Source organism: Tiliqua scincoides, chromosome 4 (genome assembly GCF_035046505.1).
Source record: "Tiliqua scincoides isolate rTilSci1 chromosome 4, rTilSci1.hap2, whole genome shotgun sequence".
Taxonomy (NCBI): domain Eukaryota; kingdom Metazoa; phylum Chordata; class Lepidosauria; order Squamata; family Scincidae; genus Tiliqua; species Tiliqua scincoides.
In genome coordinates, this window is record NC_089824.1 from 155,217,590 (window position 1) to 155,233,654 (window position 16,065).

At 42.4% G+C, this 16,065-nt stretch overlaps 1 protein-coding gene across 5 annotated transcripts in view; it reads right to left on the reverse strand.

Moving 5' to 3' along the window:
• ACOT11 (acyl-CoA thioesterase 11) overlaps nt 1-16,065 on the reverse strand; it is a 71,680-nt gene that overhangs the window by 28,685 nt on the left and 26,930 nt on the right. For 4 of the 5 annotated variants that reach the window (XM_066623991.1, XM_066623990.1, XM_066623992.1 and 1 more), the window contains exons 3-5: nt 8,856-8,925; nt 4,537-4,581; nt 977-1,037 (exon numbers count right to left, since the gene is read on the reverse strand). In XM_066623991.1, coding sequence (XP_066480088.1) covers nt 977-1,037; nt 4,537-4,581; nt 8,856-8,925 — 176 coding nt within the window. The remainder of the gene's footprint in view (nt 1-976; nt 1,038-4,536; nt 4,582-8,855; nt 8,926-16,065) is intronic. The other variant, XM_066623994.1, reaches the window with a different exon arrangement.

Consider the following 16,065-nt stretch of genomic DNA (forward strand, 5'->3'; position numbering starts at 1 on the left):
CTCCATCTTCTAGTGCAGTGATGCCAGCAGACTGGCAGCAGGGCTCCAAGGTTTCAAAGAGGAATTTTTCCCTGCCATAGCAGAGATGTCAAGGATTGAACCTAGAACCTCCTACATCACTGAAATTCCTACGCTTCCCTATTTGCTCTGGCAAAAACTGCAATGGAAGCAAAAGGAAGAGCTGGCAGCTGATATGTTTAGAAGATACACATAGCTGATGTTGCTTGAAGGGACATGCAACTTTATCATTTGCTTGGCATCTGCAGGGAGGTAAAAGTGACACCACTTCTAGGAAATTATGGTTAGTTCAGTTTTCACATTTATTTTAGGTTAGGGTATGGGGGAATTCATGCTTTGCTTTGAATTATCTTGATTCTTTTATTGGCTGTTTAAACTGTTTTTATCTTCCATGTTACATTAGTGATCTCGTGATTATGATTTTATGGCTCATGCCAGCCAAAGGTCTTTTTTTTTTTTTGCTAGAAAACATGGAATACATTTTGAATAAGCAGAATACTAGGCAAGCAAGACAAATTACCACCCTGTCCTCTACAGTAAGTTCCCCCTTGCACCAAAGTGAGGGGCCTTAAAATGCCACAAAGGATGGAACTGTAAGAAAATGTGAAGTAACCTGAAACAGGAATGTACAGTAATTCCTCTCCCCTTAAGCACCGGCTTTGTTGAAAAGGCTTTGTTGATGGGGCAAGGTTTCTGGGTTATATACTGCTTCTGCCAAACTACACCTAGCCCCTTTCTTCTTCCTTCTTCCTTAAACTTTCACCTCACTTCTTGCCAAAAACTAAGCATAACTATGTTGTCTACATGCCAAAAAAAGAGCAGAAATTGAATGCATCTAGTACAGTACTTAGGAGAGTGACAGTATTTGTGCAAAGCACGTTCCCTCCAATAGCCACTTAAACACAAATACAAAATACATCCCAAACTCCCCTTAGATGATATGCTGAAGCATACAAACCTCCATGCTGGAGTTAAATGCTCGGTTCACTTTTGCTTTGATGTTGACAACCTGCCCAACACTAGGGATATAGGGGGGAAAAAGAGATAAACATATTAAAGTGTGACTGGTGGAAAATATCCTATGGCTCCCATATAGTTCTACTTGACTAGCAGGTACTCCTCTACAGTACTGTGTAAAGTAGGGGTGTCAAACTCATTTTAAGTAGTGGGCCAAATAATATTCCTGGTGCCTGCTGAGGGCCAGAAGTGACATCGTTAAGCAGGAAGCAATGCCATTATGCAGCTGATGGCCAGAAATAAGCACTGTTCTCACAGAGAAACTCATTAGCTGCACATGACAGAAGAGAAAATGTGCAACTCTTGTTCAGAATGTCAAGATATGAGAGCACCCAATTACGCTGGGAGAACCCAATTATAATGGGGGACCAGATAAATTTTTCTGGGGGCCGCATTTGGCCCATGGGCCTTATGTTTGACACCCCTGATGTAAAGGATTCAACTTGGGGTTCATTCTGTACAGCTTGCTGCTCAATTGATTTCTACTGGCAATCTGAAAGTCATATAGTGAAATTCCTGAGGCCTCCAAACCAGGTCACTTGGACAGTTCATGGAAGGTTTAGAAGGTAACTTTTGGTAGACCCAGACAAGATTTATGCGATGAAAATGATTTTTCCCCTTCAGGTCTCAAATGGGAGTCTTAGCAGACCCAGACCTTATGTAGTTTTCTGGTTCATCAGAAAGGACACAGAGATAAGATTTCACCCTTGGTTAAATACACATTTAATCCTAGCCACCACTCAATAAAAAGAAAGGGGATGGCTAGACACCACATGTAGTCGCTGAGAAAGGTATCTGCCTGGTTCAGAGATGCTCAGCTTTAATGCAAGCTCTTAATACAAATATAGCTCAGAACCCCAATTGAGGGGAAACTATCAATAAGAAGGGACCACACAAGAGGATTAAGATGTAACTGAATATTTCACTTCGTCACATGCTGATAGACTTTCCATAAGCCGCCACCAGGTTGGCCCAGCACAAAAACCAAATTTCATACTGCAACTATTCAAACATACCACAGGACAACTAAAAGACTCGCAAAAAATGAAGCCACCCACACCAGCCCCTTGCTACGTGGATGTTGGGCGTGAATGGCATAAAACCAGGCTTAAAGTGACCCCACATCAGAATCCTGCTTAGGGTACAAAATATTTTATTTCCAAAGTGATAATACAATGACTGAGATGTGCCTTCAAGGCCATCAACCCCTATTTGAAGCAGGAAAATCCTCTCTAAACCTTCAAAAACATGCCTGCCAAGCCTCTACCAGAATACCTCCAGTGCAGAACTCACAGAGTCCCTCAGAATTCAGCTCCATTGCCAGACTACTCTTAGCATTAAGATATTCCCTCACCCCAATATTCAAACTGAAATATCTCCTCCTACAGCTTAGACCCATTACATCCAGCCCTAATCTCTGGAGCAGCGGAGAACAAGTTTTTGCCTTTTTCCATGCCACAGCCCTTCAGGATATCTGAAGCACGCTATCAAGTTCCCGTTCAGCCATTTCCAAACTACACATATTGAGTTCCTTCAACCTTTCCTTTTATGACTTGTTTTCCATACTCCCAATGATGTCAACTATCTAGTGCTAGGTCCAAAAAGTGGGACACAAATTAAATACTACTGAGAACACCATACCACTAGCTAGACATTAGCTGCCACAGTGTACATCAGATCTTTTACAAAGCATGTGTCTCAAGACAGAGATCTACCAGATCTTGTAGCAGAACTACCTTTCTCCTAACCTTAACATACTCTAGCATGCACAGAAAATAGATGCCAAATAAAGATTCACCTGCTAACCCATTTTCCTTAGCATACTTCTTTCCTTTCATAATCACTGATGTTGTAGTCAAGAATTATATGCAGACAAGCTAATTTTGTAATGAAGGCACCAGGCAAGTACAAAGGTACACAAATAAGATCAAGGATTAAATGTGTTTCTCTGTCAGATTCCTTAGGTCTTTGTGACTAGGGCGAAAAGAACCCTTATTCCATTTCAAACTATGCTTTGAAGCAAAATGACTTGGAATAACAGAAATAAACTGTTCAAGACCTGAAGAGCCTCTTGGATTGGTTCCTTCCAGGCAAGAGTTGTCAATTGTCAACTGGACAGAACAAAGGAGAACCAGAATAGAAAACTGGCAATGAGAAAACAGCTCAGGTTCTTGACAGGCTAAGCAGACCACCTGTTTACTGAGAACATGCACTGCAGGTCTTAGTAAATGAGTTAAGTGTGCAGCAGACATCAACACACTTGTGCTTAGTAAGGAGAGTCAAAATTCATAATCTCAGGCAATCGCTTAAGAATTCCACCCCGCATCATTCAAAGCAAGACCTTCCTCACACTGCATGAGAATCTGCAAAAAAGTCTACTCAGAAGTGAGTCCTACTGGTTGAATGGGCTTACTCTCAGGCAAGTGTGCATAGATACAGCCATGATCCACAACACACTTTACTTTCTACCAAATATCACAACAAGCATACATATGCCCAAAATCCCCTTTTGTCTAATTTACACTAATTGCAGGGTTGGGAGGAGGATTTCCTTGACAGAGGTGGTATTTGGTGACCATGTCTAGATTTCCCATGCATGACCAGAGTATTGCTAATGCCAACATCTCTGTATAGAGCTGCAAGTCTGTGTTGTATTATCACTTGACAGTCAGGGAATGCATGACTAAATGAAGCACAATTATTAGAAAGCTGCACAGAGCTAGATTTTTTTCTGGATGATCAGATCCCATTACGTTGTGTTTTTTTTAGTTGCCCATTTACTTTGCCTTTAGCAGTCTAAATGGCAGCCAAGAAATTTCAATTCCAGCACTTCTGAAAACTACTCTTCATTCTGGTGCCTTACATGACTTCAAACTGCTCCCCTTTTTTCTTTTGTTTTTCATAAAGACAATTCTTTATTTGGAGTTAGATTCTACCCTCTTAAGAACTATCAGGTCCCAAAACCTTCCTAATGCACCCGCCTAACTCTTTTTTTAAAACCACCACACAAAAAAGATCTCTGCTCTGTTAATTCATAGTTTACTATGTTAATTCTGTTATCTGAATTCTGTTATAGAATTCAGAATTCTGTTATAGAATTCTGATAATTCTATGATCTGTTAATTCATAGAGGAAAAACTGAAAAACTCACAACAGATGAGCCCTTCACCTGGCAACTGCTTGTTTTCTAGAAGCCAGAACAGCAGATAGACCAAGCAAACCTTCATTTTTCACAAAATTTCACAGTCCCATGTGAACACACACACCTGAGTTATTTGTCTAGAATCTAAACCTAAAGAAAATTTGTGAGCTACAGAAAGTGAATATTCAAAGGGTTGAATATTCAAATTTTCTCTGTGCAAAGGAAAGCAGACTAGTCATTACACTATGAACACTGTGTCAGTTAGGTTAATTAAACACTAGAATCTCAGGGTATCAGTGGATTAGCAGATCACCAGTCTAGTCTATTGCTGTAAACAGTTTTATCACAAAGGCTCATACCAGGTTTCGTTCTTCCCTTCCCAAGGAAACTTTATATGCAGCAGTCTAATACAAAAGCAGGAGGGGGGAACAAAATGTGGGTGAAAAGAAGGCACCCATCACAATATAAAGAGACATTTATAGAGGTGACAATCTGATCACTAGAATGAAACCGTTTCATAGGATCTAAATCAGGGGCGTCAAACTCGTTTCATACAGTGGGCAAATAACATTCATGACACTGTCAGTTGCGAAGCAAGAAAAGAGTGCTTATTTCTGGTCACAACCTGATTAATGACATCACTTTCTGCTTAATGACATCACTTCTGGCCTTCCAGAAGCAGAAAGTGATATCATTCATCAGGTCATGACCAGAAATAGGCACTTTTTTCTTACTTAGCAACTGACAAGAGAAATTACAAGAGCACATATACAAATCATGATCATATTTTCAAGATATGGAAGGGCCCAATTATCATGTGGGCTGCCCTTTCAGCAGTGACACCTCAACACAGCTCAGCAGCTGATGGTGGTGCTGGGAGAGCCCAAGGGATGGAAAAAGAGCTTCCAAGGCCCACCAGCCCTGTCTGATACCCCTGGTCCAAATAATATGTTACATTGGATCTCCAAATGCTAAAAGTCTAAACTAAGCAAACAAAACTGGAATTTTTGTATTATTAGATGCTTGTTGCAATAATGTATTTGGGAGCCCTAGAGAAAAGGCAGAGTGGGCAGAAAAAAGCTTAGAGTAGGCAGAGAAAATACAAGTAGGTGGTATCAATATTTTCTGTTAATATTATAATAAACATACAAATGCTTTATTTTGTATTATATTTTGTACTAGAAACAAGTCACTGAATTAATAAAGAAAGCTTGATTTCGTTAAACTAGTCCAGTATAGCAACTGAATAGTTTTTTGTTTTTTTTAAACACTGAAGTCAATTTCTTGGCTAATTCATTTGTTACCCATATATCATAAGCATTTCCTTGCCAGAACAGACCAGAGGTCTAGTATGCCATTTTCTGTACAGGCCAGCCAGACTCCCCTTCATAGCTCACTCCTACTGAATCTTCCATCCATTCTGAGCATCAAACTAGACAAGATAACCACACCATTTTAGAAAAATCTCCCACAATTATAGGTGCACACCACAATCCTGGCCAAGACGGCCTCTCATGACTGCCATCGATGCCTATGGGGACTTCCAAACCTGAGGCAGCAGCGACCAGTGTTATTCATTTGTTTAATAAGGCAATTGAATTAAGAGCCACTTGATCCCAAGAGCCAATTGATAACAATAAGCCAATTGAATAATAGGCCAATTAAGAGCCACAAGATCCCACTTGACTTCACAAGTATTATTTTGATGCAGCCCTTACAACAACCCTGTAAGGAAGCGGTTTTCAAACTCTCTAGGGGAGTTTGAACAGCTCTAAGTCCTTATGGGGGTAGGGGGGAGAGGCAGCAGGGCGAGGGGAAGGCCGAAGCTGAAGTGAAAGTGGAGTGATTGTGCTCCACTTGCAGTTTTGCGGAGGCAGGACACGATCACTCCACTCTCGCTTTCTCAGCTTCAGGGAGCCCTGCAGACAGTCGTGCAGGGCTCCCCGCAAACCAGGGAGCCTGCAAGAGGCTCTGGTAAGTACAGCCAAGCCCCTGCAGCCCCCCCTCCCGAGTGAGGAGATCCTGGGGATCACATCACTGCCTCCTCACTACCCCTGCACCTTAAGGGGGCAGAGGCCAGGGCCCTCTGGCTAGGGCGTTTTGACACCTCAGTTTGAAAACTCCTGCTGTAAGGTATGTGCACACCATCATACTGCAGCTGTAGCCAAGTGGAGTGGCTTTGCTTACGTCGCCTATTAAGTTCACTGAAAAAGGGAGATTAAAAGCCAGGGAAGACCTGATTCACAGCTCAGTCTTAGCCACTACACTAGACAACTACTCTTGGTCATTTTTGTTAGAGCCAAAGACCTGATCCAGAAACAATTCCTACAAATAGACACTTTGCTCGTCTTAGATGATGCAAGTTTATATGCTTCTGATCTCAATTCAAACTTTATTTCTCTTCCAGCACCATGCAGGTTACTATCATACAATAAGGGAATTCTAGTTCTAGTTTCCCATTTTAATGAAACTATATGCTGCCATCTACACTATGAACGTGGGATAGCCAACTCCCTCATAAGCATGAATAGCCCTTTTAGCAATGCTCAAGTACTAACCATGCAGATATCTTGATCCCAGAGTATACATTGCCACTGTCATTACCAATTATATCATATGACAGCCCTTTTCTTTCACCGGCAACCACAGACTTGATTGTGGATGCAAACACATCTCCAAAGAAAGTAGTACATAGTTTTTCTAGAGATGTGTCAAGCCTGTCTCCTCCAGTGTACTAGGATTTTCTGAAAACCTGCCTGAGCCATACACTGGGAAGCTCCACAGTTATTTCTATAAAATTGTACTCCATCACTGCAAGAGGACATGGTACTTGCTGCTTCTGTGTCAAGAACCAATATCCCAGGAGCCCAGAGTACAACATCCCCAGGAAGATTTCTGCAAGGGATCCTTTTCTGACAGCAGGGGGCCTCCCCTCTCCAGAGCATACAACAGTTTGTTGAAATACCACATTCAGTGGCCTATCCCACAGCACAAAGTAGGTTTGAGCTTAGTGGCACAGCAGTCTAAGGCAAAACTAAGCCATGCACATGACTAACGGATCCAGCCAGTTGAAAGACTCAAGGTGCTCAAACGAACCATAAATACAAAAGGCAAAATTCTAAGTTCATCGCATATTCCAATAGCTTTTTCACAAGAGCAGGATGCCAGCCCAGGCCACTCATTAGAAGACTGTCTTCCATTTTTGCATACTAATAGAAATAGGTACATTTTGTTCTTATACCTCACTTTTAAATTAATATCAAAGCACTTAAAATAATTTTGAAGCTTACACACACATCCCAAGAAAATAAAACGGGTGTCAACAGTCCAAAAAAAAAAAAAAGGTGAAATTTTAAACATCAGAATTAAAAACCTTCCGTATGAAGGACTTCTTGTTCATTACTCTAAAGATGGACAGAGAAGAAACCTGTCCAATCTTTCTACAGAGGATGTTCCACCACAATGGCATTTATATACAGGTTGTGCATCCCTTATTTGAAGTGCTTGGGACCAGAAGCATTTTGGATATTTAATTTTTACATATTTTGGAATACTTGTATAAAATATAAAGCTTCCATGGGCTGCATCCGGCCCCCCCCAGGCCTTATGTTTGACACTACAGGTTGATGCCCAAATTATAGATTACAAGGCTACAATGGCAGCAGTGTCCCCCCAGCCCAAGTAGCAGCTTGTTTAATCCTTGATGCACATAGCCTAATCCACCCTGACAACTTCGCAAACCACCAAAAATTGGGTCACAATCCACTGATGAGTCCTGGACCCACAATTTGAGTACCGCAATTCTAGAGGGACCCACACATTACTACATCAGAGCTGTGTACGTGAACCCTGGCTCATTTCTAAACAAAGAGGTACCAGGGCCCAAGCCTTTTGAAAATATTTTGTTCCCAAATACAAACCAGGAAGCTTTCAATTCAGCCAGGCATGCAGGGGAGAAGGAAACACACATCTCCCACCCCCACACACACCCACACTGTTCCCTATTCAACAAGCCACAATTTACTGTATCACCTAACTGAGCGACTGAAACTGAACAGTCTAGATCAGGGTGGTCCAACACATGGTCTAAGGAAGCCTTACCACAGACACCACCTGCTCCTTGCTTTAGTGACTTTTCTGATGTCCTGCCACACCATTCCAGCTTTTCCTTTGAAGAAGCAGGAACAGAGCGGCACAGAGATCGAAAAGCCCTGCCTCACCCACCACAACCTCCGCCCCTTGCCGACGGAGCCTGCTGAGTGACTTCAGCAGCTCAGAACCCTAAATTGGCTGCAACATCATGTCACTGTCAATTACTTCTGCATCTGTGCACTTATGGGGAGCACCAGGGTCATGTGGCCTTCTGGCTGATAGAAGATGGACTATGTGGTCTAGATCCTAATATTTACACTGGATCTTTGATTAGAACACACACCCCATACTTTGTGATGCTGCTTTGCCAAAAGATAGCTCGAAAATGCTATCTTGACAATTAGGTAAAAGCCATCAGTCCTCCACAATATTTTTACTGGCTTCCTTAGTTGAACTGGTAAAACTACCCAGATACAAGGGGCTAATATGGCAGAGATCTCTATTTCAGCATTTGCTTAATGTGCTTGGCAAAAAAGTCCACTTTATACAGGTTACTGGGTTTTAAGTAAGAAAGTAAGGCAGTTACCTAATTGTGTGCTCAAAATAGATATCATCCACCGAAGCTGTGACGCAGGGGCAGCCAGCATGCCTCTCAGCTGAAAAGGCAAACAGACTGCATTAGTTATGTACATCATTGTGCCAAACAGGGATCTTTCTGTTAACAGTAATTACAGTTGCAGGCACAGAATGGAAACTGGAAACCTTCATTGCAAAACCTGCACCGCACTAACTACATAAAGCTACGAAGGCCAATGCTTTGGCCTGCTATGTTAAGAACACTATGGAAGTGCAGGGCTGGAAAAAATCCCCTGACAGTCACCCAATTGTCTAAACCAGGGGTGCCCAAACCCCAGCCCTGGGGCCACATGCAGCCCTCGAGGACTCTCAATGTGGCCCTCAGGGAGCCCCCAGTCTACAATGAGCCTCTGGCCCTCTGGAGATTTGTTGGAGCCCACACTGGCCTGTCGCAACTGCTCTCAGTGTGAGGGTGACTGTTCGACCTCTCTCATGAGCTATGGGATGAGGGCTCCCTCCACTGCTTGTTGTTTCACATCTGTGATGCAGTAGCAGCAGCAAAGGAAAGGCCAGCCTTACTTTGTGCCAGGCCTTTTACAGACCTTGAGCTATTGCAAGACCTTCATTCATTCATATAAGTTCATCTTTAATATATTCACTTATGTAAACTTATGGAAATTTATTCAAATTTTAAATGTAAATTAATTATTTTTTTCCCGGCCCCCCAACAAAGTGTCAGAGAGATGATGTGGCCCTCCTGCCAAAACCTTTGGACACCCCTAAACCAAGAGCTACTGCCAGAACACTGGAATGTGAAAGATTCAGTTCTCCGCAAGCCTGGTTCTTCAAAAGACAACACGGACTCCTTGGCGTTATTTTTGGCAAATATTTTTCTGCATCCAAAGAATATGCATCTCTGAATATCTAGTACAATGATTTTCTCTTTATCCGCATTGGCGTTCTCAATTTACAAGTCCTTATTTCAGAAGTTGTCCTTTCACTTCCAGCTAGTCGCCCAATTACAGTAGATACTACACAATTATTTTCCTTTATGCTTAAGATCATGGATTGTTATGAACACAGGTCTGTAGACCCTCCCTGATTTAATAGACAGTTTAATCAACTACAGCCTTCAATAATTAATCAGTAGGAGCAAGTTTTAATCAGTGATGAAACTGTTAATTGGTGGGGCTGGAACTTAAAGGTAGACTTTTTTGCTAGCTTATTTTGGTTCTGGTGCTATTACTATCATAGGGAATAAAGAAAAGGCACTAACCCGTTTAGGCTGCATGGCACATTTTAGAACCATGGAAAAAAACAATTTTTTTAAATTCCCCCCCCCCCCCATAATGTAGTTGAGATTTTTGTTGTTAACAAATCAGAGATGGACCTGTTCGGAAGTATAGGTTTTATGTCTAGCCATGTCATCATATTTAAAAAGGGGATCAGAAGTTAATGTTTTGGTGAGCCCCCGCAACTGGCAGTTGGCTCATTCATTACACCCCTCAAACTGAAATAATAATAATAGTAATAATAATAACAACAACAATAATAACAGGTATTTATATACCGCCTTTCTTGGTCTTTATTCAAGACTTTATTCAAGGCGGTTTACATAGGCAGGTTTTTATTTAAATCCCTTATTAAATAGGGATTTTTACAATTTGAAAGAAGGTTCTTTCTTTCAAGAACCACTACATTCAAGGTGTTTCGTTCCGATCTGGCTTCACGTTCTGGCCTCCATCCTCCCACGCTCAGAGCAGATGGAATGGCTCGGCTTCAGCTTGTCAGCTGCTTCAAGGATCCAGCAGATATGCAGGATCCTAGCCCCAGTTCCTGAGCAGCGGGGAGTGGCTGCAAGCTGCTCCGTTCTCCTTGGACTTATGCCACCTCCTAAGGTGATGCAAGTCCGAAGAGACCCATTGGGGCTGTTGTGGCTTACCTGGGGGTAAGGGGAAGAGTTTCCCCTTACCTCCAGCTGAGCCACTTTGGGCCCCCATCTTGCACTGGATACAGCACAGGCCTCCTAGGCTGCCTGTGCCAGCACAAGATAGTATTGCACTGTAAATGAATCAGAAGTAGAATCAGTGGTCAAAATGACAACCAGAATTTGCCAAGTGTTCTCATCTTTGTTCTTGCAAGCTAATTCACAAAGTACTTTCTTTAGCTAAGTAGCAAGGTGATGAAAAGTGGCCTGTATCCTGGCTATGTGTTTTGCCCCGATTCCCAGGGTGTGACTGTCAAATCACTGTAATTTGCAGCTAATTCTGAATATCATTAGCATTTGCTCCTTTCCAGAGGGAGCTCCTGACTGTGTGTATGCTATAGGAATAAAGGATTTACCCAGTAACAGAAAAATCCTATTTGAATAGAGGTGATGCAAAGGACTTACCTCCTATTTGAGCTACCTGGGAACTCCTCTTCCCCCACACTTCTTCTTGTGATTAGGAATAGCAACTTCCCTGCCTGAACTTCCTGAAGCTAGTAAAGAAACCTCAGTCTCCACACCCCAGCAAGGCATCTTCACAGTTTATTTTACTCTACTAGCTGCAAGAGGAAAGGCATCCCTTGGGAGCTGTGACCCATTCGGTGATACTGTGACAGTTTCTATGATTGAACAGTAACTGAAACTTATCCCCCTCCCAACACCTCATTTAGGGTGCTGCTGTTACTTCATTTCATCATATCCCATGCTTGCACCCCCACCACTGTTGCCACAGGATACACTCCTGTGCACACCTCCTTCCAAGTACTCCCCATCAAAGACAGTTGAACTCCTGATTGTGTCTGCATAGGGATTTACTGTGCAGAATTGGACCTCCTCTTGCCAGAACTCAGATTTTTTAATCCCTCACCAGTCCAAAGCATGGGCTCCAAAGTGCTGCTTCAGAATTCTTCTAAAAGTCATGTTTCCCTGATGTTAGTGTGCTGTGCTGTCTTGAGAGAAAAGCCCCCCCCCCCCAATGCTGCAGAAGTGCAAAGTGTGGTGGTGTCTGTGCTAAATTCAGTTACCCTCCCACATACAGTACAGAGAAAGCAGTGTTCAGGTTTGTGTGCATCTGTGATCCGTCTTTGAAATATCCTACCTCCCACTCAGCCCCTTCCCCTTTGTGATCTAATGCTGGCATGCAGGAAAGGTGAGGGGAGACAAATATTGGTTTATGAATCTGTAATCTGCAGTCTCCTTTTTCAATATTATGTCCTGTAGGTGCACAAATGCACCAGTACAGAAAATAGCTCTATGATCTAGTGACACAAAACAAGCCATTTTGTTTCAAGAATATGGAAACACCTGGAACTTCTTCTGAAGGCATATACCTGCCCTCTGAAGTCTCCCCAACCATGATTTCAAAAGCAAACAAGAATTTTTTTTAGTTTTAGGGGCTCAGTGGGTTAAAGATTATCTTTCATTCGGAATCTATATAGTCAGTTTTGTTTATTACACTGAAAATCCTCTCACACTTCTTCCAATGTCTCACTAAATTGGTGATATGAAAATATGTTAGGCAATTAGTTCCTCTATTAGACTTCAGAAAGGCAGATGAATTTATTCCAGACCTATTTTTTCTTTGATGGTCCAGAGATCCCTATACCCTAGCCAGGTTAGTTGAGAAGCTGTTATAGGGGTGACAAAAGGACGATGCTTTAGAGCTAATGGACAAATTAACAAGTTACCAGGCTTCACATGACCACCCACATCACAAGATGGGGTTCACATGAAAATATGAAAACCTCAAATTAATTTTAAAGTAATATGGCTGAACTTCTACCCAAGTATATGCAATCATTATAGCCTCCTTACTAGAGGAGTATTCCTCCTTGATGCATTTTTGTTTATTGTAATTTTACATTTTATAAGCTACATTTTATATAAATTTACCTAGGCAGAGTCAAAAAGTTACAGGCCTGTCACCTTAACTTTTCCTAGGCAGACCGTTAGAGAGTATTAAAGCTAGAATTGTTACATATAAAAGGAAAAAAGCTCTTTAAAAAGCTAAAAAATTAGCTTTTGCAAATGAAACCAAGAGTGACAACACAAAGGGAAACTCCACTAGACTAGACTGTATACTTGGACATCCAAGAAGCTTTTGTCAAAGTCCTTCATCAATGGGTCTTGAGTAAACTTAGCCTTTATGAAATAAGAGGACAGGTCATCATATGAATCACTAACCAGTTAAAGAATTTTTTTCACAATTAAAATAAAGATGGCGGTGATGGTGCCTAAAGTTCTGTACTGGAAACACGCCCAGTTTTTCAAGAACTTTCTAAAATGAGATCAGCAGTGAGGGAATCAAGTTGTGTTTGCAGGCAACATAAATTATAAGGCTATGAAACATCCCAACACCGTTGTTTCTAAACCTTTTAGCACTGGGACCCACTTTTTAGGATGACACTCTATTGCAGTGATTTTCAACCTTTTTCGTCTCATGGCACACTGACAAGGTACTAAAGTTGTCAAGGCACACCATCAGTCTTTTGACAATTGACAAGGTATACTGTACTGCCGGCAGGGGGCTCACATCCCCCAATGACCCTACTAATAAATGACCCTACCCCAACCTCCCACGGTACACCTACAGCCCATTTGTGGCACACCAGTGTGCCACAGCACAGTGGTTGAAAATGGCTGCTCTATTGGGACCCCCTTACTTTACAAGCCTTTACAAGACCAATTCACACACCCCCTCCCCCAAGTAGCATCTTGTTCAACTCTTGATGCACCCGTAGCCTAATTTGCCTCATCAGTTTTGCGAACCACCAAAAAGTGGGTCATGACCCACTGGTGACTCCTGACCCACAGTTTGTAAACCATTGTCCTAACAGAATGTAAAACTCTAGTCAAGTATCTCCAAATTAGATGGATGGGCAATAAAAGAAATTCAGTGCCAGACAAAGCATATTGAGGGTAAACCACTAATTCCATATATACACCAGTTGTATCTGAATTAGCAGTGACTAACTAGGAAAGATGGTAGATTTCTCAACAGAAATTGGGCTTGCCTATGTTGGGAACATTAAGTGGAAAAAAAAGACTGAAAATAAAAACAGCCAGTATCAAAGTCTTTATATACATTTGTAGTGTGGCTACATGTAGAATACTGTGTATAAAACATGGCATTATTGTGCTTGATTTTTATATTTTGATAGCTGCCTTTGACATTGTTAAAATAAGGAAAGACATAAATAGTCACGATGAATACAGTCCTGGTCAGATCATCTCAGAAAGAGTATCAAAGCTAATAAAAGTACAGAAAGGGCAACCAAAATCATCACAGGAATGGAACACCTCCTGTACAAGGAAAGACTAAAGTATTAGAGGATGTTTAGTTTGGGGATGGAAGAGAGAAGGAGCATGATAGAAAGGTCCATTATTTTTGTGGTATGTGGAGAGAGATGTTTCTGCCTGGTTCATAATTCTAGAATGCAGGAGGCATCTGTTGAAATCCCCTTGAAAGTTTTCATGATGGACAAAAAGGAAGCAGTCTTTTCTCACAGCATGTTTCCCTTACAGATGAGGTGAAGGTCACTAGCTAAAAGGGCTTTTAAAAAGTTAAGCAAATTCATGAAGGAGGGCACCATCAACAGCTAAATGAAGCCTGCAAGTCTCTCACTAAGTAGAAGATGCTGGGAGAATCAAGAAAGGTTGTTGCTTTCATATCCTGCCTATAATGGGGGCATCTCACAGGCTACAATTGGAAACAGGATAGAGGACTAGATGGACCAAGGTTCTGATCTGAGCCAGGACCAGCTCACCCACAAAGGTGACTGAATGGGCCACTTCAGGGCAGCAAGATGTGTACTGTTCAGCCACAACTGATCCTCCTTCCATCACTCTCCGAACTGAAAAAGGACACAAGAGGAAATGGGGAGGAGAAGTGAATGGTGGACTAGAGAGGAACCACGCCATTCCTGCAATTATTTCTAGTGAAAGAATCAGGTGGCAGCTCCAAGTGCCTCCCACTCCTTTCACTCAGGAAAAAAACAAGCAAAAAACTGGGCAGCAGTTCAGAACAGTGCCCAATTTTTCCACTCATTTTCACTCAGGGCAGTGAATGGTGGCACAACAGTGCCCATACAGGCATGCCGTCCAAGGGAACTTCTCCCTCCTGACCCCCCTTGTCCCCCTAACCCTCCCTAGAAATGCCAGAGGGGATGGCATTTGGCACTGCACCTCAGGCACCAGGAGGTCTTGGTCAGAAATAAATGTTCTTATGGATTGTGCAGACTTTTCCGTTCCCAACTTTAAGATTTTACAAAAGTTCCCACTGGGCAGGTTCAAGTAGAATAAAGCTCTTCTCAAAACGGCAAATACAGAAGCTCTCAGTAGTTCCAGGGGCAGTCCAAATCCTAAGAAAAATAGACTTGCTTTCCTAGGCACCAAAAACTGTTTTTGCTAGTGACCAATTGCTTTTGGTCACTAGCAATTGGCTCAGCTCCTCTGCTTGTTCCCCCAGCTTGCCTTGAAGTATCTAAACATACTGGCCTGCCCCATACACTCTGGAGATGTAGGTCCTTCCCGATCTCTTCTCGACACATGTTTATGATTCACTTTGTGAAGGGGTGAAAGAAGGTGTAGACACCCTCCCAAAGTGTGATTTCTCACATCATATCATTGGTGTCACAAACCCCTCTACCACTTCTGAACTGGCAACTAGAATAGGAAAGAGATGTATTCTTTTGAGGGCAGACTGCAGCTTGCTGATCCCTAGGCTAGGATTTTACTCTCAAGTTGCGTGAGTAAGAGACAGGAAGCCAGTGCATGGCAGCTGCCCTGTACAATCCTCTCTTCCCACTTCCAACTCCCGTTTACTTATTCTCTGTGAACTAAGAATGATTTTTATTTTATGGCAGGCAGGGCCTCCAAGAGGAATTTTATCTGGGGGTAAAAAGCAGTGGCATAGCTAGAGGGGCTGCAAAGCACTACGTTTCGCAGGAGCCTCAGCCCAGCATGCAAGGAGCCCCTCCCTTCAGAGCCATTCCAGACAGTGAGAGCAAAACGGAGGCGTACACCTTCTTGCATGCTGCTCCCTGTGAAACTTAGTGCTTTGCACCCCCTGTAGTTACGCCACTGGTACAGAGTTTCTTTTTGGACCCCTGCCCAAAGGGGGAGTGGAGAGGGGGGAAACAGAGTCACTGATAATTGAGCTTGATCAACGGCTTGATGAATTTGCTCCTTGGAGTCCAGCGCCAAAGCAAGAGCAAAATGAGGCGCAGAGAGA